This window comes from Macrotis lagotis, chromosome 6 (genome assembly GCF_037893015.1).
Source record: "Macrotis lagotis isolate mMagLag1 chromosome 6, bilby.v1.9.chrom.fasta, whole genome shotgun sequence".
Classification (NCBI taxonomy): domain Eukaryota; kingdom Metazoa; phylum Chordata; class Mammalia; order Peramelemorphia; family Peramelidae; genus Macrotis; species Macrotis lagotis.
The window spans coordinates 125,367,166-125,391,749 of record NC_133663.1 but is presented as its reverse complement, the minus strand read 5'-3'; the positions used below and the strand labels follow the sequence as shown (position 1 = coordinate 125,391,749).

The 24,584-nt window shown below is 34.9% G+C and overlaps 1 protein-coding gene across 5 annotated transcripts in view; it reads right to left on the bottom strand.

Annotated features, from left to right (window-relative positions):
* The window catches only part of PIBF1 (progesterone immunomodulatory binding factor 1), a 317,017-nt gene that overhangs the window by 61,658 nt on the left and 230,775 nt on the right, over window positions 1–24,584 (bottom strand). For all 5 annotated transcript variants that reach the window (XM_074191801.1, XM_074191800.1, XM_074191798.1 and 2 more), the window contains exon 15: window positions 7,555–7,685. In XM_074191801.1, the coding sequence (XP_074047902.1) occupies window positions 7,555–7,685 (131 nt within the window). The remainder of the gene's footprint in view (window positions 1–7,554; window positions 7,686–24,584) is intronic.

The window sequence follows — 24,584 nt, the reverse complement described above, 5'->3', positions numbered from 1 at the left end:
TATGGCTCTGTTTCACCTGCTCTATGAAAACATATTCCTGTTATATTGCTCCTTTACTTCCTGAATCAATATATTCTGGCTAATCCTTAAAGGAAAAGTTGACAATGTAGTCTTTTCTTTAACTGGTAGTTATTAAAAAAAAACAGAGTACTAACACCAGCCCAATGAAATTTATACTAATTATTTTTTCTTCTCACATATAATCTAGTACTGACTTAAGATTCACTCTTTTTTAAATTTGAGTGGAGAGAGGAAGGGATATGGTTTTAGTTGTGGAGAATATTGAAAACATTGATAGTTATGTTATTAGTATTCACTTTTAAAATCATTTTAGTGAAAATTCAGCATGAATATAGAGAAACCTTTTTTCCATTTCCTAATTGCTATTTTGAGTCAATGGCACAGGTAGTAGCCTAAGTCAAAATTGCAATTAAGTGTATGAACAAACCAATTTTCTAAATTTATCATAATATAATGTAAATTTATTACAATCCAATTAAATTAAATAATTTTTACAATTATTTTGAATAATTTTTACAGTTTAAAAGAAAAACTATTCAACTTAATTTTATTTTGTATTCTTTGTAAACAAAATGAGACTTTTTTTTTACATAAACATCTAAAAATTGAGTAGTTAAGGATCCCCAAACATTTGTGATAAGGAACTATTAGCCTCCTCAGCTTATATGGAAAACAGATGTGGGTTTGGGATTTGGGAATGTGGATAGACTAACAGACTAGGGGATATTTATTTAAAATCTTCTGGTTTTGGGAAAAAGAATATTCAGTGTTAAGACAGGAGAGTCAATAAACTATTCTTCCAGCAGTTACTTGAAATATCCAAAGTGATGAGAATAAAGCCTGAAGGGTTATTTGCCTGAGATTGAATTATGATTAATCTGTTGAGTTTCCTTGTAGATGATATTATTTTTCTATGGATACTGAATCATGTACTTGATAGCTTTCTGCATTGTGATAATTTTGCCACTGAAATTGCCTTAATTTTTCAATGACAGCTATTACAAACTACAGTAGAATATAGTTTCTTGTGAAATGGTAGAGTCTTGAAATGTTGCACAAGACTTCTGGTAGACTTGCGATATATTTGCATAGCATAGGCAATTTAATTGTAAAGGATCACAAATATTAACATGAAACATTTTATGGTGGCTGATTCCTGAAGCATAGATTTTGTGGTACATATGACTGTCACAAGGTGAGGCTGATGATGTAATCTTGGGGATTACACATATGTATATGCCAGCCTTCATACTGAGAAATATTTCTGAAGCTGAGATTTCTTTCTTTCTTTCTTTCTTTCTTTCTTTCTTTCTTTCTTTCTTTCTTTCTTTCTTTCTTTCTTTCTTCCTTCCTTCCTTCCTTCCTTCCTCTCTCTCTCTCTCTCTCTCTCTCTCTCTCTCTCTCTCTCTCTCTCTCTCTCTCTCTCTCTCTCCCTCCCTCCCTCCCTCCCTTTCTTTTCTTTCTTTTCTTTTTTTTTTTTGCAAGGCAATGGGGTTAAATGGCTTTCCCAAGGCCATACAGCTAGGTAATTATGAAGTGTCTGAGGATTTGAACTCAGGTACTCCTGACTCCAGGGCCAGTGCTCTATCCACTGTGCCACCTAGCCACCCCCGAGATTACTTTCAATGTAAAATTTTTAACAATTACAAATAAAACTACTGATGATGCTGAAGTTTCTTAATTAACAAGGAAATTCACTGCCCATATCCAACTGAGAATATTTATTAAGTATGCAAAATTTTTTAATATGAGCTATTTTAATTTTTGGTCACAAAAATTATTTCCTAGAAAATAATTATGGAAAGGTCATTTCAACAGCAAAGAAGATTCAATATTTACCTAACAATTGCTTTTATGAACATGTCTTGTGACATGATTATAATACTCAGTTTTCAATGGATATAATTCATTTTTCACTTAGAAAATGAATTACAATTTCAAAATCTTGACTAAATGCTTGAGAATAAAGTTCACAGGAATAAAGGAATATATCAGCACACAGTACTATTATTATTGTTAAAAAGAATATGGTGTTAATAAATTATTATTAATCTTATTTCTAGCTATTATACTTCTGCCTCCTACTTCTATCCTCTGCCCCAGAAACAGAAAGCAATGTTATAATTGACTAGATAAATGACTTTGAAACTTAACCTTTATAGGTTAAAAATAATAAAAGGCAAGATTTGATAACATATCTTTAATAAAATAAAAATCTAAACAGGTGTTACAGAGATTGCTCTAATTTTTAAAATAATAAATGAAACTATGATTTTTAAAAGTTTAAAGCAGAAAAGTGTCTTGTTAATTCACCAAAAGCAAAACCAATGTATACTAGAAGTAAAGAACTATAAACTGTATTGGAGAAGATAACTGTGGGAAAAGAGCTGAAAGGGAACAATGTATAAACTCTTTTAACAGGGAAAAAATTTGGTATCAAAAAGGAAAATGGAAACCAATGAAATAATAACTTGTACATTTATACTTTTGGCATAGAAACTCAGGAAACCTGAGTTCAATAGTTGTCTTTTGATTATTTTTAAGTTTTCAGTATTCAAAATAATTTTGATTCTCAAACTTATGGCTCTGCAAATGTTTTATTCAGAAGTGAAGGGCAGGGAACCCTTTTAGTAACTTTAAAACAGTGACTAAATTCTTTTTTTTAATTAATTTTTATTAAAGATATTATTTGAGTTTTACAATTTTCCCCCAATCTTGCTCCCCCCCCCCCCCCGAAAGCACTCTGTCAGAACAGTGACTAAATTCTGAAAGAAATTAAAATCTCATTACCCTCTTTCTTATGCACAAAGTCATTCCTTTTTATTTCAACTTAAGAGAACTAAAAATGATAGTATTATGCTTTCAAATTGATTTAAAGAAATAATCACTAAACACGTACCTTATTTTAAAAACTAAGAGAAATACAGTGATACAATAGTGAAGAAGTAAATTATCTGTTTCAACTTAGGGAAATAAAGGATGACAACAACAATATAGTAGAAAGTGGAGTAGTTTGGGAATAAAGAGACTCATGTTGCAATTTTCTCAAATTAATTAGTTTTGTTACTTTGGCCAAGGAGTGTGTGTGTGGGGTGGGGGCAGGATTACTGGGATTAGATTATTTCAAAAAAATCATTTTTGCTCTAACATTCTATAACTCAATTTCTATGACAAATGTAAAGCATGATATAGTGGGAAGTCAAGAGGAGGTTAAAAAAATATATTAGCAGTAAGAAGGTTTGTGATGTGATATTGAAACTGAGTCAATCATCATTCACTTAAGAATTTAATGATGAATAATCTAAAAGGTCTCTTCCAGATAAAATATTCTATACATCTTAAAAATAACTATAAGGCATATTATGATAGATTCCATTAAAAGAAGTAAAATTATGGAGATTTCAAAAACAAAGAGATTCTACCTAGTTGGGGAATATCAGGTAAGGTTTTTGTGAAGGAATGTGTTAAACTATCAAGGTCTGTGGTAGGTTTTATGTTTTCTTTTTTTTTTGTCTAACTGATCTTAGTCCTACATAAATAACTATTTTCTTTTTTTAATTATATAAATATTCTATTTGTTTTCCAATTATATACTTTGGCAGTTTCTACCAATCATTTTTTTTGCGTTTTTTTTGAGTTTTACAATTTTTTTCTCCCATCTTCACCCCCCCCCCAAGAAAGTAATCTGTTATAGGCTTTACATTTATATCCATGATAAGCATAGATCGAAATTGGACATATTGTAAGAGAAGAATCAGATCCAAAAGGAAGAAAGAAAACATAAGATAGCAAAATTACATTAATACACACAACTTTTAAAAATTGAAGATAATAATCTTTGGTCTTTGTTTAAACTCCATAGTTCTTTCTCTGGAAATAGATGGTATTCTCCATTACAGATCCCCTAAAATTGTCAACCATGACACTGATGGAATGAGCAAATCCATCATTGGTTGACCATTACCCCATATTGTTATTCTGGTTCTGCTCATCTCACTCAGCATCAATTCATGCAAGTCTTTCCAGGCTTTTCTGAAATCCCATCCCTCCTGATTTCTAATAATAGAACAATAGTATTCCACCACATACATAAACCACAATTTGTTCAATTATTCTCCAACTGATGGACATCCCTTCAATTTCCAATTCTTTGTCATTACAAATAGAGCTGCTAGGAATATTTTTACCTTTTTTCTTGATCTCTTCATGGTATTGCTGGATCAAATGGTAGGCATATTTTTATTGCCCTTTATGCATAATTCTAAATTTCTCTCCAGAAAGGTTGGATCAGTTCTCAACTTCACCAACAATGCATTAATGTCCCAGATTTACTATATTCCCTCCAACACTGGTCATTATCCTTTCTGGTCACATTGACAAATCTGAGAGGTGTGAGGCGGTACCTCAGAGATGCTTTAATTTGCATTTCTCTAATCAAAAATGATTTAGAATAATTTTCATAGGTTAAAGATAGCTTTGATTTCTTTGTCTTAGAATTGCCTTTGCATATCCTTTGACCATTTGTCAATTAGGAGTGACTTTTTCTTTTTTTAGAAATTTGACTCAGTTCTTTATATATTTTAGAAATGAATCCTGTGTCAGAAACACTAGTTGTAAAAATTGTTTCCCAATTTATTACATACCTTTTGATCTTTGTTACAGTGGGTTTTTTTTGTGTAAAATCTTTTTAATTTAATGTAATCAAAATTATCCACTTTGTTTTATATAATATTCTCTATCTCATCTTTGGTCATAAACTGTTCCCCCTTCCCATAGATCTGATAGATAAACTATTCCTTGTTGTTCTAATTTGCTTATAATATTGTCTTTTATGTCTAAATACTGCACCTATCTTGACCTTATCTTGGTATGGGGTATGAGATGTTGGTCTAACCTAGTTTCTGCTTATTTTCTTTTTTTCTAGCCATGCTTCTCCAATCATCTGCTTATGTGGTTGATGTTTTGAACCCAAGTTATTAAATTTCATCTCATTATATTTGGTCTACCATTCAAAAAGTTTAGAACTGAAAGGAACCTTAGAAATCATCTGTTTCAACTTTCTAATTTTACAGATAAGATAACTGAAGTATAGCTTAATGAATTTCTCAAGGTCACAACAGTAATAAGTGACAGAGTCAAGATTTAAACCAATGTTGTGTGATTCCAAATCCATTTTTTTTTTTTTTGGTAAGGCAATGGGGTTAAGTGGCTTGCCCAAGGTCATATAGCTAGGTAATTATTAAGTGTCTGAGGCTGGATTTGAACTCAGGTACTCCTGACTCCAGGGCTGGTGCTCTATCCACTGCACGACCTAGCCACCCCCATTGTTCTTTCTATTATAAGAGGATGCCTAACTTGAGACTATCATCCAAACTACTGATCACCCATTTTGTTACATTTGTAAACTTGAAAAGCATGACATTAAAACCTTCTTAAAACTAAATCATTGAACAGTATAAGGTCAAAGGACAAATCCTACTACATTAGAGAACTTCTATTAAATTGACACTGACCCATTCTTTAGTAAACAATTCTGATCTATGTCTTTATTTACTTAAACAGTCATGTGTCCTACATTTATTTTTTTCTTCAAATTTAATGAGAAACTTCTTCAAATGCATTACTAAAAATCTAGTTTCTCTCTCTCTCTCTGTATATATATATATATATATATATATATATATATATATAATTCTTTTATTGTATATAATTTTGGTAACCTTATAAAAGAAGGAAATGAAATTAGACTAGCATGTCTGATTCTTGATGAAGCCGTGATGGCAATGGATGTGGCAATCAGGAGGTGACTGATGAGGGGAGAAGTAGGAAGATAGCTTTTCCTCTAGCACTGTAAATGACTCTTACAAATATTATCTCATTCAATTCTTACAAGAACCCCAAAAGGGAGTTGGTATTATTGCCATTCTGAGGGAAACAGAGGTGAAGTGATTGGTCCAACAATAAGTATCTGAGGCTAGATCTGAACCCAGGACTTTTGACTCCAGGCTCAGTACTCTATTGAGCCAAAAGCTAACTCAAAAATCAATGGCGATTTGAGTAGTGTTGATAGTAGAATATAGATTAAAAAGGATTAAAGAAAGAATAGATCATGAAAAAGTAGTGAGTGACAATTTTTTTTTTTGAAAAGGAGAAAGGCAGATTTGATGGTAATTTATAGTGGGACTGAGAGAAAATAATTTCTGGAGATTTAAGAACCAATAGAAATTACAAAAGAAAAGACACAAGAGAGAGTGAAGTTGTGATAGGATCAAGAACTCAGGTTAGTCATAACTGTACCTGCATTATGACATGGAAATTCTTTTCATTTTCCTTGAACTATCACACTTTGGATAATTCCAAATAAGTCCTCAAATTCTACAATGTTGTTCCTTCTTTCTCCATCCAAACTGATATCCATTTGTCTTAATTTAATGTGAAATTTATCTACACAAAAGTCTAAACTGCCAATCCACTGAAGGAAGGGCCCATGTCTGTGTCTGTGAATTTTAGCAGTGGATGTATAGTAGTACAGGGTATAGTGCAGGTAGCACTGGATGTACACAGTGCAGGGTATAGAACAGGTGTTTAAATAAATATTTTATGAATGCATGTATCCAATAAATAATTAATAAAGAAATGCTAAGCAATTGGTAAGTATCTAGCTTAGTTTAAAAACTGTAGTGAATCAAATTAGCATGTTTTTTTAAAAATTAAAATATTTTTCTAACTACATGCATTGATAACTTTCAATAGTCATTTTTTTTCAAGGTTTTGAGTTTTAGTATTCCTCTCCCTTCCTTCCCTACCTCCTCCCCATAACAGAAAGTAATCTAATACAGGCTATACATTTATAACATCAAATTAGCATGGTTTATTAACTTCCTCCAAAAATTTAGCATTCAAGGAAAACGTCTATTGAACTGAGTACTGGAAGTTACAAAGGGCAAGAAATGACAAGGTAAGAAAGAAAAGTTGAAGGGGTATGCAGGTGCTCAATAAATATTTATCATGTTCAACTGAAAAATATTTAAGGGATTATTAATGTAGTATCAAATAAATTACCAATTTGATAATTTAATATTATTAGTTGGAGAATTTTTTTATTATGAAGAAAGGGAGGTGGTAGGGAAAGTCCTATTAGTTCATATGTAGAAAATACATTTTACTAAATATAATATTTTTAAAGGAAAGATAATTCAGTAAATAGTAGTAAAAAGTACCTCATTCCTATTCTAGAATAATTCTATCATCCATCTTTAGAAAACACAAACCAAGATCTCACATCTATATTCAATAGATTGAGCTGTTATTTTTATAATGAATTCTTTTTTGTATAATGGGTTTATGATCATTTTTGATGCTTACTATTGTCTTTTTACTATCTAAAAGCAAATCTAACTCCAACTTAAGTCATTCTAAAACTTTCATTTTCACAATGTTTTCTTGTTGAAAAGCATTTAAAACTTATCTTTATAGTCACATTTTATATTCATGTTCCCAGCATTCAAACAGAAAGATATTTAACTATTTTACCTGATATCCATTTCAAGTTGTGAAATATGTTCATTTTGTTCATTGATCTTAGCATCTCGCTGACGAACAGATTCAATGAGATATCTGTAAGGTTGCTGTGTTTGGTCTAACAGGGAATTGGCCCTTTCAAGCTAAAGAGAAAGAGATTGCTGAATTAAAATTTTTGTCAATGGGACAAGTTGCAATCATGTATTAATAATGTTCTGAATTCCCTTGAAAATAATTTCTAAAAATTAAAAGTTTGATTTTTTCCCCATTTACATTGTTTACATTTTCCCCGTAACTTCCCCTTTCTCATATTGTCAGCCCTAAAAAAAATGGTTTAAAAAAAAAGACAAAAAAAAAGTAAAAATAAAAAAAACCCCAATGTTCTGCATTCATGAATAACTTTTTTCCCCCAAACCCCTTCAAAGGATTTGGCGAGGAGTCTTGTCAAATATCTTTAGAATACATCTTGTTCTTATAATTTTCAAACTTACATTTTCCATTGTTTTGTGGTTGTTCTTTCCATTAATGTTGCTGCTATCAATACATATGTTTGTTTTCCTGGCTCTACTTACTTTGCTTTTGCTATAGTTCATTAAGTCTTTTGATGCTTCTCTGCTTTATTTATTTATATGCTTGTTTGTTCCTTTATTTATTTAATTTTAGTTTTCTCCAGTTACATGTAAAAACAAGTTTTAACATTCATTTTAAAAACTGAGTTCTATATTCTCTCCGTTGTTCCAACTCCACTTCCCCTCATTAAGAAAGCAAGTAATTTGATGTAGGTTAAAAATGTGTGGTCTTGATGCTTCTCTGTATTCATTCTTGTTATTCCATCACAATGATATCCTGTTGCATTAATATTCCACTATTTGTCTAATGATTAGAAATTTACCTTGTTTTTAATTCTTGGTTAACACAAAAAATGCTACTATAATTGATCTATATAGAGGCTTTCTTTTTGTCAGGGACCTCCCCTGGATATATATTGGTAGTGGAATCTCTGAATTTAAGGCTATGATCATTTTAACCACTTTATTTGAATGATTTCAAATTTCTTTCTAGAATGGATTCACTAAATCAAAAAATCTACAATGTTATAGTGTGCTTGCCTTCCTACATCCCTTAAATACTATTTTCATTCTTTTTTTTGGTAATCTTAATTTGTTGGGTATGAATTAAACCTGTTTTGATTTATTCTTATTAGTCCTTTGGTGCATTTTTCTTAAGGTTTTTAATAATTAACAATTTTTCTTTTAATATCTATTTATGGGGGAGGAAAGTGAGATTGGGGGAAATATTGTAAAATTCAAAATAAATACATAAATAGAATTTTAAAAATATAAAAATGCAACACCTTCTGATTAACAACTATTTATTCCTACTCTTTGACTATCTAGTCCAAGGAATAGCTTTTGCTCCTAAATATTTCTATGATTTACATATCTTAGATTTCAAACCCTTATCTGGATGCAAACATTTTTTTCTCCTCAGTTGACTGATTCTTTTCTTATTCTATATACATTAATTCTGTTTAATCGAATCATCAATTTTCCTTTTGTAACTATGTAATTCCCTTATCTGAATAAGAATTTGTCTCCTAACAAACCCATGAGTTGAGGATTCTTTTCTATTTTTTAATGATTGTATCTTTAATATTCAGATCACATATTCATTTTAAATTTATTATGGAAGATGGTGTAGTGTAAAATGTTGTTTAAGCCTAATTTCTGCTAGAGTGTTTTGCAAGTAGAATTCTTTCCTAAGAAGTTTATGTTTTCAGGTTTACTGAACATTGGAGTTTTTGAGTTCTATTACTTATGCTCTTCCCTTGTCTAGGAATTAGGAGTTTTTTTTTTTGTAGTGGGTTTTTTTTTTAGTTAGTTCTATTTCCTTTCTAAAATTACATTTCTTAAATTTCTTTTTGTCTCTGTGTTTGATTATTTTGTATGTTTGATAGCAATCCTTTATTTCTTTTGTGTTGTTTACTTGGCATTAATTGTGTTGGCATGCTGAGTTCAAATAATTTTAAATACTGTCTTCTACGTTTATGATTTTCCCTGGTTCATTTCCTATTTTACTGATTTGATTTTCTGTCATCTTTTAAATCAATTTGTCTAAAAGTTGAATAATTTTATTAGTTTTTTCAAAGAATCAGTTTTTAGTTTTATCATTTCTATAGGGTTTTAAAAATTGGTTTCAAATTTATCAAATTTTCAAAATTTCTTTTACTGTATTTATCTTGGGTTTGTTTGCTGGGTTTATAATTTTAAAAAATGTATACAGTTCACTAACACTGTTCTATATTGTTTATATATATATGTATATATATACATACATACACACACATATATAAATATTTGTATGTATATTTATTAGATTTTTTGCAAGGCAAATGGGGTTAAGTGTCTTACCCAAGGCTACACAGCTAGGAAATTATTAAGTGCCTAAGGCTGGATTTGAACTCAGGTACTCCTGACTCCAGGGCTGGTGCTCTATCCACTGAGCCACCTAGTTGCCCTAGAACATGTGTTTTTTAAACACTACTTTTTGATTTTCTTCTTACAGAAGAAGTATATTCTGTATTCTGATATTATGGATTCTTGGGAGAGATTTACCATCATGGATTCAGGTTTTGCACTGTGTTAATTATTTCCTCTATGAGGCAAATAAAATCTGCATTTGTTCCCTTCCAACATCTTTTCTCAAAATTCTTACCTCTGTCTTGAAAAAGAGTGTTCTGGGACAGAGTCCCTTGGAGACCCAAATTCTTGTTCATCAAATGGAGATGTCATGTGTGCAATAATATGGAGGAAGAGACACTTCCTCTGATACTGTGACCTCTCAAACTTTTCCAAAAGCATGTGCCAGAAAATAAGCAACTTTAGTATTATTTATAGTCTGGGACATCCAGAAACCAAAAGAAAGCTTTTTTTTTTTTAAATGATTGGTAGAAACTACCATGTAAAAACCAAAAGAAAGTTTAAAGAAATCTGGGCACCCTCAACTCCCAGCACTCCTTCCCACCCTTCTGGCTGTTAGGACTTGGCCCCACAAGACCCAACCCTAGCAGGCTGCAGCAGAGCAGGCTCTGTTTGCCCCAGGTGACTGCTACCAGCTGGAGCCCTTCAGGAGTACAAGCTGCTGGGGACCCTAGGGTTCTCAGAACTGGAATCAACTGTTGGCTCTATAACTCTATATGACAAAGCTCTGGCCAGAGAAGTGAGGAGCAGCAGGAGAGGATAACAGGAAAATACCCCAGTCCCTTGGGGGCTGGGTGGGGGTGAGGGTGATAGGACTGAGGGCAGCACTCCACTGAATCTGAGGGGGAGAGCTCAGCATCAGGTTGGTGCTGGTTCTGCCCATTCAAAGTAATATGAGGGCAGAGGCCCTGGGGTAAACTGTTAACTGCCTAGGGAGGGATGGGGGGGGGAATTAAAAAAAAAGACTTGAAAGTACCAAAGATCCCAGGAAGAAGAAAATTCAAAGATCTTGAACAGAAGCAGATAAATCAATTAGGAAGACCTTAACAACAGAAGGAACTATGACCTCTAGATCTAATAAATGAGTTCAGACATTTATAGATAATTAATATATATATATGTATACATATACATATACACATATATATACATATACACATATATACATACATAATTATATATACATACATAATTATATATATATGTAATGATCCAACTCCTGATGACAAAGAGGACCCTATAGAATGTGAGAACCACAATATTCTGCTCCTGAGTGGATCAAAAGAGAGTGATAATTATGAAAGGAGAATTCTTGTCTGGACAATAATGGGTAAGAGGGAAAAACTGCAATTTGCAAGGAAAAATCTCACCTAAGAAACAAAAAATGGGAACTGGATTATGAAGGAAAATATACAGAAGTAAAGGACAATCTAGAAGAAAAGAAGCAAAAGCCAAGAACATTAAAGAATGCTCACCTATGTAAGAAAAACACATGGATCTTGAAGACCTAATGCGCAGACAACCTGAAGGTCTCCCAAAAGAACATGACAGAACAAAAAACCTGAACATCATAATAAAGGAAATAATAGAAGAGAACTACCCAGTATTTATGAACATAGAAAATGAAATTCCAATTGAAAAAAATTCATAAATTCCAAAAACAAAACAAAAAAACTCAAGCCTGCAAATTCAATTCAATTCAGAAATGGCATGTCCTGAAAGCCATCAGGAATAGTGTAGTAGTCAAGGACAGCAACAGAGTGATAGCACAGAGATCAATGAAAAACTTTTTTCTAAATGTACATAAAGAGACAGGGGTGAAGGTGGAAGATAGGTGGCAGTGACAGTAAAGAGATGGGCCAAAGGTGTCATGGACACAGCCTAGGAAAACTCTGCCCTGCATAGTAATCAATCAATCAATCAATAAATATATGCACTAAAGATTTTATTTATTTTGAGGTTTACAATTTTTTCCCTAATCTTACATATCCCCCCCCCCCACATAAGGCAATTTGCCAATCTTTTTTTTTTTTTTTTTAGGTTTTTGGCAAGGCAAATGGGGTTAAGTGGCTTGCCCAAGGCCACACAGCTAGGTAATTATTAAGTGTCTGAGACCGGATTTGAACCCAGGTACTCCTGACTCCAAGTCGGTGCTTTATCCACTATGCCACCTAGCCGCCCCCAATTTGCCAATCTTTACATTGTTTCCATGGTATACCATGATCCAAATTGAATATGATAAGAGAGAAATCATATCCTTAAGGAAGAAACAAAATATAAGAGATATCAAGATCAGACAATAAGATAAGCTTTTCCCCCCTAAATTAAAGTTAATAGTCCTTGGTCTTTGTTCAAACTCCACAGTTCTTTCCCTGGATACAGATGGTATTCTCCATTGCAGACAGCCCCAAATTGTCCCTGACTGTTGCACTGATGGAATGAGCAAGTCCATCAAGGTTGATCATCACCCCCATGTTGCTGTTAGGGTGTACAATGTTTTTCTGGTTCTGCTCATCTCCCTCAGCATCAGTTCATGCAAATCCCTCCAGGATTCCCTGAATTCCCATCCCTCCTGGTTTCTAATAGAACAATAGTATTTCATGACATACATATACCACAGTTTGTTAAGCCATTCCCCAATTGAAGAACATTTATTTGATTTCCAATTCTTTGCCACCACAAACAGGGCTGCTATGAATATTTTTGTACAAGTGATGTTTTTACCCTTTTTCATCATCTCTTCAAGGTATAGAACCAGTAGTGTTATTGCTGGATCAAAGGGTATGCACATTTTTGTTGCCCTTTGGGCGTAGAATCAATATATATATATATATATTTTATTTCTATTTAATTTTTGTACAATTTTTTAATACATTATTAAAATATTTTTATTTAAGAATAGACATAATACCCCCTCCCCTAAAAAATACAGACCCTCATGAGCAATAAAGTAAAGGAAAGAGGAAAAAAAATAATAATATTAATTAATAATAATAATGATAGGGGCAGCTAAGTGGCACATTGGATGGAACACCGGACCTGGAGTCAGGAGCACCCAGGTCCAAATCTGGCCTCAGACACCTAACAATCACCCAGCTGTGCGACCCCAGGAAAGCCTCCCAACCCCCTGCCCACCAATAACAACAACAACAACAACAATAATAATAATAACAATAAATGTACTTCAGTCTGTGTTCCACCACTACCAGCTCTGTTGCAGGTGGATCACATTCTTTAGGATAAATCCACCACAAAAACTACTTCCATAATTTTCCACTGTTGCCACTGCTGATCCCAACTCCCTCCATTCATACTTCCCCACTACCATACAGTATATTTTCTCTCTCCTTTCACTCTGGCCCTCTTCTTAAGTGTGCTTTAGGGTAGCTGATTGGCACAGCAAACTAATCATGGGCTCTGGGACCAAGAGGCCCTGAGCCCACCTACCACCCCTATAAAGGCCCACCAACCACCCAACCCTGTGCTCCCAGACAGGCCATCCAATCCCAGCCCCTTGCAAGAAGTAAAAAAGAAAATGTGTTTTATATCTGACCACTCTCACCCGGGGTCTACCCTCTCCTCCATCACTTACATCCCCCCCCCACATCCCCCGTCCCTCTTCTCTCCTTATTCTAGATGTTTATACCCCATTGTGTGTGTGTGTGTGTGTGTGTGTGTAGATGCTGTTTCCTCTCTGAGCCACCTCTGATGAGAGCGAAGTTTCCCTCACTCCTCCTCGCCTTCCCCCTTCCATATCATTGCAATAGCTCATTTCAATAAAAAAATCTTATTATGTGAAATATCTTAGCCTATTCTACCTCTTCTTTCTCTTACCCCTATTACATTTCCCTTTTAGCCAATGACTCCATTTTTACAATATATTATATATTCAAACTCAGCTTTCTCCTTTGCTTCATCCATAAAAGCTCCTTCTACCTGTTCTATTAAATGAGAAATTTCCTATGAGTATTATCAGTATCATTTTTCTATTCCAGAATACATGTAGTTCATCATCATTAAGTTCCTCATATTTTACCCTTCTCTTCCACTCTTTGACTGTAGCTCTACAATATTTGAATTGGGTCCTTCTGGCTGCTTGTAATATTTTCTCTTTGACTTGGGAGTTCTGGAACTTCGCTATAATATTCCTGGGGGTTGTTTTATTTGGATCTCTTTCCAGGGGAGATAGGTAGATTCTCTCAATTTCTATTTTGCCCTCTGCTTCTAGGATATCTGGGCAATTTTCCTGTAGGAATTCTTTAAAAAATGATGTCAAGGGTCTTTTCCTGATCATGACTTTCAGGTATCCCAATAATTTTTAAATTATCTAAATTATCTTTCAGTTGTTTTTTTCAATGAGATGTTTCACATTTTCTTCTAATTTTTCATTCTTTTGGTTTTGAAGTATTGTGTCTTGACTTCTTGTAATGTCAGCAGCTTCCTTCAGCTCCATTCTAGATCTGAAGGATTTGTTTTCCTCAGAGAGCTTTCTTGTCTTTTTCCATCTGACCAATTCTGCTTTTTAAAGCATTCTTCTCCTCAATAACTTTTTGAACTGTTTTATCTATTTGACCTAAGCTGGTTTTTAATATGAACTATTTTATCTATTTGGCCTAAGCTGGTTTTTAATATGCTATTTTCTTCAGCATTTTTTTTTTTGATCTTCTTGACTAAGTTGCTGACTTCTTTTTCATGTTTTTCCTGTATCCCTCTCATTTCTTTTCCCAATTTTTCTTCTATCTCCCTCACTTGATTTTCAAAATCTTTTCTGAGCTCTGTCATAGCCTGAGCCCAATTTCCATTTTTCTTGGAGTCTTCAGATGCAGGAGCCTTCACTTCCTCATCTTCAGACTGAGCATTTTGATCCTTCTTGGAATCATAGACAAAGTATTTCTCAATGGTGTTCCTCTTTTTTCTCTGTTTACTCATTTCCCCAGCCTGTGCCTGCTCTTGGGGTGCTTCCTGAGCTTTTGAGTATTATTATTAGAATACCCCCCCCCCCCCACAAGGATCTCAGTGTGTGAAGCTCTGTCCTCCCTCCTGGTATGTGAATGACCACAAGTGTACCCTCTGCCACGAGGCTGAGATGGGGGGTCCTGGCTGTTCTATGGGGGGTCTAGACTGCAATCAGGATCTTAATGTGATCAGAGACCCAGAATCCTGTTCTAGGGACAGAGGAGAGACCTTGGAAGTCTCTCTCTCTACTCCCCTACCTAGACTGAGTACTCAAGGCTGAGTTGCCTGGGGGCTTCTGCTTACCAGCTCAGCCTGCTTCTGATTCCTAGATCTGGGCTGCCGTGGCCATGCTGGCTGAGTGCCCTGAGGGCTGGGCTTCATGCTAGCTCTGGCAGAGGCCCCCTGCTGATCTTACCTTCCAAATTGTGCCCAGTGCTCCCCAAGTATAGGTCAGGAAACTGCCCCTGCTGCCATGAAGCATGGCTCCCAGAGCCCTGGGGCTGCCTCTGGGAGGCTGAAGTTCCTTCACTCTGGTGGCTGCCCCTTTAACCCCGTGGAGCAGAGCCTTTCTGCTATTTTCCAGGTTATCTTGGGTTGGAGAACTGCCTCAGTGGATCCCTCTGTGGGTTCTGTCTCTTGAAAATTTAGTTAGAATCCTTATTTTATAAGTTTTGAGAGACAGCGCCTTAGAGAGACTCTTCTCCTGTTGCCATCATGGCTCCTCCTTGAAATTTCTTCGAATCAATATATTTTTGAACTACAATACTACATGAGAGGTTTCATGAAAGGGCAGAGAGGAGTAGGGACATAGAAGAGAGTTTTGATGGGACTGGGTTAAATTAAGGAGGAGAATGGTCTCAGAAAGAAAGGAGCTTAAGGGGAATGGGGGGGAAGGTGCCTTGGTGGTGGGGGTTTTACTGATCAATGCTTCTATGTGAGAAGAGAGAGATGATCTGAGAAGGGAGTTGAGGACCTTGCACTAGGTCTAGTCTAGGGGATTTGGCACTTCAAGAGTCCACTCTTCTGAACTTGGGAGTTGAGGTGGAAAATTTTGAATGGGAGGAAAGCTGGAAATCTTTTTTTTTTTTTAAAGATTTTATTTGAGTTTTGAGTTTTACAATTTTTCTCCCAATCTTACTCCCCCCCCCCCCAATGGAAAGCAATAAGCAATCTGTCAGTCTTTATTTTGTTTCCATGCTGTACACTGATCCAAATTGAATGTGATGAGAGAGAAATCACATCCTTAAGGAAGAAACAAAAAGTATAAGAGATAACAAGATCAGACAATAAGATATGTTTGGTTTTTTTCCCCTAAATTAAAGGGAATAGTCCTTGGTCTTTCTGCAAACTCCACAGTTCTTTCCCTGGAATACAGATGGTATTCTTCATTGCAGATAGCCCCAAATTGTCCCTGATTGTTGCACTGATGGAATGAGCAAGTCCATCAAGGTTGATCATCACTCCCATGTTGCTGTTAGGGCATACAGTATTTTTTTTAAATTTATTTTTATTAAAGATATTTGAGTTTTGCAATCCCCCCCCCATCTTACTTCCCTCCCCCCCATGGAAAGCAAACTGTGGGTGTTTACTTTGTTTCCATGTTGTTGATCCAAATTGGGTGTGATCATATCCTTAAAGAAGAGAAGAGAAGTCTAAGAGGTAACAAGATCAGACAATAAGATAATCTGTTTTTTTTCTAAATTAAAGGGAATAGTCCTTGAACTTTGTTCAGACTCCACAGCTCCTTATCTGGATACAGATGGCACTCTCCTTTGCAGACAGCCCAAAATTGTTCCCGATTGTTGCACTGATGGAATGAGCGAGTCCTTCAAGGTTGAACATCATTCCCATGTGGCTGTTAGGGTATACAGTGTTTTTCTGGTTCTGCTCATTTCACTCAGCATCAGTTCATGCAAATCCCTTCAGGTTTCCCTGAAATTCTGTCCCTCCTGGTTTCTAATAGAACAATAGTGTTCCATGACATACATATGCCAGTTTGCTAAGTCATTCCCCAATTGAAGGACATTTACTTGATTTCCAATTCTTTGCCACCACAAACAGGACTGCTATGAATATTTTTGTACAAGTGATGTTTTTACCCTTTTTCATCATCTCTTCAAGGTATAGATCCAGTAGTGGTATTGCTGGATCAAAGGGTACGCTCATTTTTGTTGCCCTTTCGACATAGTTCCAAATTTCTCTCCAGAAAGGTTGGATGAGTTCACAGCTCCACCAACAGTGTAATAGTGTCCCAGATTTCCCACAACCCTTCCAACAATGATCATTATCCATCCTTTCTGGTTATATTGGGTGATCTGAGAGGTATGAGGTGGTACCTCAGAGAAGGAAAGCTGAAAATCTTATGGGACAACTGGTACCTGGGAGGTATAGAAGCGCTCTGACCCAATGAGGACATTTTGAGGCAAATGAAGAAGACGTAACCAGGGGAGGGTATAGATCAGTGATGGACTACAACCATTACCATGGGCCAATGTCTTCTCTGAAAGCTTCAATAAGTAGCACTATTCTAGATGTGAGGCACAGTGGAAAAATTAGCCCTGCAAGACAGTGGCAGAAATCACTTAGAGAGGAGGACATAGAATAGATAGACAACCTTGAAGTTTTAACCGAATGAAGAATTCAGGAAAAGAGAATAGATATTATAGTGGTCTTCAATCAGAGAAATATTATAGTGGTCTTCAATCAGAGAATGAGGCTTTAGAGTAGTCAGAAAGATAAGGTGGAAAATGATGAGAATGAGAAAATCTTTTTGAGAAAGAAATACAAACAATGAAATTTAAAAAGTTAATGAACAGGATTAGCTAAAGTAGAGGACAAAAAAGGGTGGACTTTCTACTTGACCAACTGAGAAGGAAAAAAAGGGGGGGAGGAGAATTATTTAAACAGATAAAAACAGGAGAAGAAAAAAAAGAATAAGGGGAAAAAGTAATGAATGGGAGTAAGGGACCAGGGATAAGGTGAAGAAAACTGGTAAGAATAAGGTCACCTTAAAAAAAGATAAAGGAACATAAAAATATTAGGTTTATATCAGAAGAGGTAGGGAAATCAAAACACAAAAACAAGATAAATGAAGCAAAAATAAACATAAAATGTGAAGGGATCAAAAAATTCACTAACTTGAAAACATGACATTGGATAAGATTCTCTTGCTTGCATTAATTTCTTTTATTTGGAATTATTTATTTGAAATGTTTGCAATCTTTTATATGTCTTAGCATTAATCTTTTAATTTTAGTATTTTTTTTCCTGTAGATTCACCTGCTAGTGCTCTAGGTTTTTAATTGAATCTTCTTACTTTTCAGACATTTGATCTTATTCTTTTTTACCTTATATATTTCCCTTTTACTAATTTTATGTCTCTTCTACTTTTGATGCTGGGTTTTCTGGAGCTGTCAGAGCTTCATCTCAAGTTGAGGCATATAGTTGGGTCCTTTCTCCTTGTAGCTTCTGAGGGAATTCCAGCCCCCCTTTTCTTCATGGTCTAAGTGTATATGTGTTCTCTACCTCAATTCTCTCCTTTCTTTAGTATTCTGTAGTTCTGGGTAAGAGTAGTGTGGTGTGGTTGTTTTGGGGAAGAGTTTTTGCTTCCTTGAGATTCCTTAACAGAGGGACTATCTAAGGTAGAAGGGAAGAATAATTTCCTCCTCCTCCACTTCTCCCTTCTCCACTTGAATAGAAAGCTGAAGTGGACAGCTTGCTGAAATAAGATGCTGGGGGAAGGGCAAAGACAGGAAGTGTTGGCAGAGACTGCAGTAGGAAAAAAATCCCAGAATAGATCCCAAAGCACAATAAGCCTATGGGTCAACTTGTTCTGAGAGTAATGTGGAGTGAAAGTTAGAGTTTAGAAGTCTTCACTGTTAATTCATAAGGAACTTTGTTCGGATTCTTTATTTCTTCTGGAACAGCTGTAATTGCTCTACATCTGACACATAATTCCTCATTTGTGATTTTTTTCGGTGGGGGGAGAATTAATGGGGCTTGAAATAAAGTGTAGTCCTCATCTTGTTGCTCAAGACATTTTGACATCAATTTTCCATACTTTTTTGGGGGTAGCACTGTTCTTTTGTGTACATTTTAGTTTTCCTCTTTCTTCTTTGGTAATTGAAATTTTACCAATGCTTAACTCCTTGAGCTTTCTTAAAGGCAGAAGGTTATACTTGGAAATTCAGTCCCTTCACTCCCTGAGGAAAATGGGAAAGAGACTTTGCCTGAAGTAGCAATAGTCCAGAAATACAGGTATGTTGAAGCAAGATGCTACCACCTGTAACTATCCTATGTCTTTTCTGCCCACAAATGCTCTGTGAGCCTCAAAGGAGGGGCACTGTAGGAATGAGAGGGGAAGGAGGATCAAATTTATTGCTGCTCATAAGAGGGGACCCAAGGGGGGGGAAGATATTTTAGCTCTACCTCTTTAGGGAAAGCTTAAAGGATGAAGCTCCTGTTATCCAATCCCTTAGGGGAAGTCTATGTGAACTGGTCTTGGAGTCAAACAAGCTAGGTCATTAGGGCATGTAGGATTTAAAAAAAACCCCTTTATTAATCTATTTAATGTTCAAATGCATTAAATTGAAATGAACATCCTCAATAGTTTTGAGTTTCAAATTGTTTTCCCTCCCTCTCACCCAAGACAGCAAATAATATTATATAGGTTATATAGGTACAATCATATGAAACATATTTCCCTATTAGTCATGTTATGAAAGAAGAATCAGAACAAAAGAGGAAAAAAATGAGAAAAAAAATTTAAAAGGTTAAGATAGTATGCATTGGTCTGCATTCAGAGTCCACAGTTCTTTTTCTGTATGTGGATGGCATTTTCCATCACTTTTGGAATTGTCCTTGATCACTGCATTTCTGAGAGGACCTGTATCCAACATAGTTGGTCATCACATAATGTTGCTGTTAATGTGTACAGTGTTCTTCTGGTTCTGTTCACTTCACTTGGCATGAGTTCATGTCAGTCTTTCCAAGTTTTTCTGAATATTAGTTGTTCCATCACATTCAAATACCACAACTTGTACAGCTTTGAGGCATGCCCCAATTCTTTGCCACCACAAAAAGAGCTGCCATAAATATTTTTGTAAATGTGGGTCCTTTATGATCTCTTGGTATACAGACCTAGTAAGGGTATTGTTGGATCAAAGCATATGCACAGTTTTATAGCCTTTTGGCATAGTTTCAAATTGTTTTCCAGAATGGTTGGATCAGTACACAACTCTTACCAATAGTAAATTAATGTTCCACTTTTCCCACATTTTCTCCAACATTGATCATTTTCCTTTTCTGTCATATTAACCAATATGATAGGTGTGAGGTGTTTTAAATTGTATTTCTCTGATAGTGATTTAGAGCATTTTTTTCATGACAATAGATAGCTTTGATTCATATGTCTGAAAACTATTCATATCCTTGTGCATGAATGACCTTGAGGAAGTCACTTAACTGCTCTGTACCTCAGTTTTCTTGCTGTGAAGGAGGGACAAGTTGGCCTCTTAAAGTTCCTCCTACCTCGAAGTCCTTTGACGCTATAGCTGGTGTGATATTAATAGTTGATGAACCAGAAGAGGAGACTGAGAGGGAATGTTAGGCAATTAAAAATAAAATCAGGAATAAAGTAGCAGTCCTCAAAACTTCCTGGCAGCTAGGTGGTGCAATGGATAGAGCACAAGACTTAGGAGGGCCTGAGTTCAAATCCGACCTCAGACACTTAATAATAATTACCTAGCTGTGTGACCTTGGGCAAGTCACTTAACCCCATTGCCTTAATAAAAAAAGAATCAAAAACTGTCTGGTACTGGTTAAGAAATAGAGGAATGGATCAGTGGATTAGGAGAGATTCAAAAGAAATAGCAGTAAATGACTACTGTTTGTGACTAATCTAAAGACATCAGCTTTTGGGGTAAGAACTGACTATTTGACAGAAATTGTTGGGAAAAATAGTATGGCAAAAACCAGGCATAGACCTAAATATCTCAAACCCTATACCAAAATAAGGTCAAAATGGGTACAGGATTTAAACAAAAAGGACAACACCATAGATAAATTAATAGACCAAGAAATGCTTTATCTGATCAATGGAAAAGGGGCAAATTTATGCCCAATCAAGAAATAGAACACATTATAAACTGCAAAATGAATTATTTTGACTATATTAAATTAAAATATTTTTGTACTAATAAAATCAATGCTGCCAAAATAAGCATAGCAGAAAGCTGGGAAACAATCTTTATAACTAGGAGTTCTGATGAAGATCTCATTTCTAAAATATATAGAGAATTGCATCCAATTTATAAGGTTGCAAGTCATTCCTCAATCGATAAATGGTTGAAGGATATGAATAGACCGTTTTCAAATGAAGAAATTAAAGCTATCTATATATAATCATATTAAAAATGCTCCAAATCATTGATAAGAGAAATGCAAATTAAAACTATGAATTATTACCTCAGACCTATCCATTGGCCAATATGAGAAAAAGGGAAAAAAATCAATGTTGGAGAGGTTGTGGGAAGATTGGTACTTTGATGCACTGCTGGTGGAGCTGTGAACTGATCCAACCATTCTGGAGGGAAATATGGTACTATACCCAAAGGGCAATAAAAATATTCATTCCCTTTGACCCAGCAATTCCAATTCTAGGCCTATATCCAGAAGAAATTAGAAAAGTGGGAAAAGTCTCACATGTTCCAAAATATTCAGAGCAGCTCTTTTTGTAGTGGCAAAGAATGGGAAATTGAGGGGATGCCCATCAATTGGGGAATGGTTAAACAAGTTTTGGTACATAAATATTATGGAATATTTTTGTTTTATAAGTGGTCGGACTCTAGAGAAGCATGGAATGAATTACAGGATCTGATGTTGAGCAAAGGGAGCAGAACCAAGTAGAACATTAACAATATTGTGAGATGATCAACCCTGATGAAAGCAGCTCTGAGGCAGTTCAAAGAGCTAGGATAATATTACTGGACTGGCTATGGACAATGCTATCCCAAACCAGAGGAAGAAAAACAAAACAAAAAAAATCCTTCTGAATCTGAGGAACAGTAAATTCACATTTTTTTTAGTTTTTTTTTTTTTGCAAGGCAATGGGGTTAAGTGGCTTGCCCAAGGCCACACAGCAAGGTAATTATTAAGTGTCTGAGGCTGGATTTGAACTCAGATACTCCTGACTCCAGGGCCAGTGCTTTATCCACTGTGCCACCTAGCCACCCCAACTACTATTCACTTTTATAATATTTCTTATATACTTCTTTCCCTTAACCCCAATTCCTTATACCAAAAATGGCTAACTTGAAACACATGTACAATATTAATCTAACTGTTCACTGCTGAGGGGAGGGGGGGTGGGAAGGGAGGGTGGAAGGAAATATTGTAACTTAAAAATATATATGGGTAAATATTTTTAAAAAACTTTCATATTTTGAAAAGCAAAACATCAATTAAAAAACGGAACAGAATCAGGAAAAGTGGTGTCATGAAAGTCCAGACAGAGGAAGTATCCAGGAAAAGGGGGTGGTCAATAACAATTGTCAAAAGTAGTAGATAGTTCAGGAAGTATGGAAATGGAAAAAAGACCATCTAATTTGTCAATGAAAGAAATCACTGGTGACTACCTCCTGAGATAGCACATATAACTTTTAGAATTAATTGTTAGCAAAGTTTTCTTGACACTCCAGCATAAATCTGCATCTCTGTTAATTTTTATCCACTGTTCCTAATTTTGTCTTTTTGAAGTATGCAAAAGTCTCATTCCTCTTCCACAAAAGTCCTTCAAAGCCCTTGAAAACTACCACAATATATCTGCTTGCTTTTCTTCTCCAGGTTAAACATTTTCAAATGATTCTCATCTACCACTATTTTAAGATCTTTCATTATTCATGTCACTCTAAACCAGATCTTAACCTGTTTTGCATTATGGACCCTTTTTGTAGTCTGGCAGTACTATGGACTCCTTTTCAGAAAAAAAGAAGTTTTTAAATACAGGAAATAAAATACATAGGATTATAAAAGAAAAATTATATTGACATAGATAAAATAGCAAAATAAATTTTTTAAAAAGAACATGATCCCTAAGAAAAAGTACTACTACTGTTCTAAACACTCTCTAACTTATTACTGTACTTTCTAAACTGTGGCATGTAGAATTGAACATAATTGAACATAATGCTCCAGGTCATAATCAAATCATGTCAGAGTTGAATAGGACTTCACAAAATTTTTTAACAACATTCTTATTTTATTCCTAAAACATAGTTTATCTAAGTAAAGCTCTTCACAATGCCGCCATCCTACCTTTCTATACTTATCAAACATTTCTCTGCTGTCATGTTTTATAATTTAACCAAACTGACTTCAGATGTAAGTTCCTTTTTACTGTTCAATGAAAATTTCTTAGCAAATTGGAAAGTAGTCAGAAATTAGGTTTAGGACAACATTTCACATCATATGTCAAGAAAAGTTCCAAATGGACATGTGACTTAGATATAAAAGGTCACATCATAAATTATAGGAAAAAGGAAGAAATGCCTGATCTATGGATATAGGAATTCAAGTACTCCTGACTCCAGGGCTGGTGCTCTATCCACTGTGTCAAAAAAAGGGACTGAGTGAATCATAGAAGATAAAAAGGACAAAGATGATTATTCAAAATTATAGCATTTCTACACTTAAAAAACCTCCCAATGTGGTGAAGAAATGGTTAACTGGAAACTTTTTTTATCTGTAAAATTATCTGAGTTCTCACTTATATCTAGGAAACTTAATTCAAATTTACAAAAAAATAGAAGTCACTCTCTAAAAGTAAGCAGACAAAGCATATGAACAGGGCAGTCATCCAAAGAAGAAATCCAAACTATCAAAAGCCACAAGAAAAAATGCTCTAAATCACTAGTAATTGGAGAAATGCAAATTAAAACAACTCTGAGGTACCACCCTTTTCATCCATTAGATTAGCTACATTGACAAAAAAAAATAAATGCTAGAAAGAGCTATTGGAAAAGCAGACACTTTATTGCACTGTTGGTGTCACTGTGAATTGGCATGGATTTTCTGGAAAGCATTTTGGAACAATGTCCAAAAAGCTATTAAACTGTGCAAAACTTTTCACTCACTGATCCTGCTATAAGATCTATATTTGAGAAAGATTAAAGAAAGAAGAAAAGGATCTCTCTAGATACAAAAATATCTTTGGCAGTTCTTTTTATGGTGGCAATAGATTGGAAGCTGAGGTGATGCCCATCAATTGGAGAATTGCTGAAGAAGTTATAGTATACAAATGTGATGGTATTCTATTGTGCTCTAAGAAATGATGAGGCTGTTCCTTTCAAAAAAATCTGAGAAGACTTGTGTGAACTGATGCCAACTGAAGTAATAAGCAAAACCAGGAGAACAAATTATACAATAACAACATTGTAAAGTTAATTAACTTAGAAAGTCTTAGGAATTCAGATCAACAAAATGACCAACCACAATTCCTAAGAACAATTCCAATATGAGATCTACTTCCAGATAAAGAAGTGATGAACTCAAGAGTGAAAATCAAAGCATTTATTATCTTTTTCTCTTTCCTTCTCTCACATTCTCCTC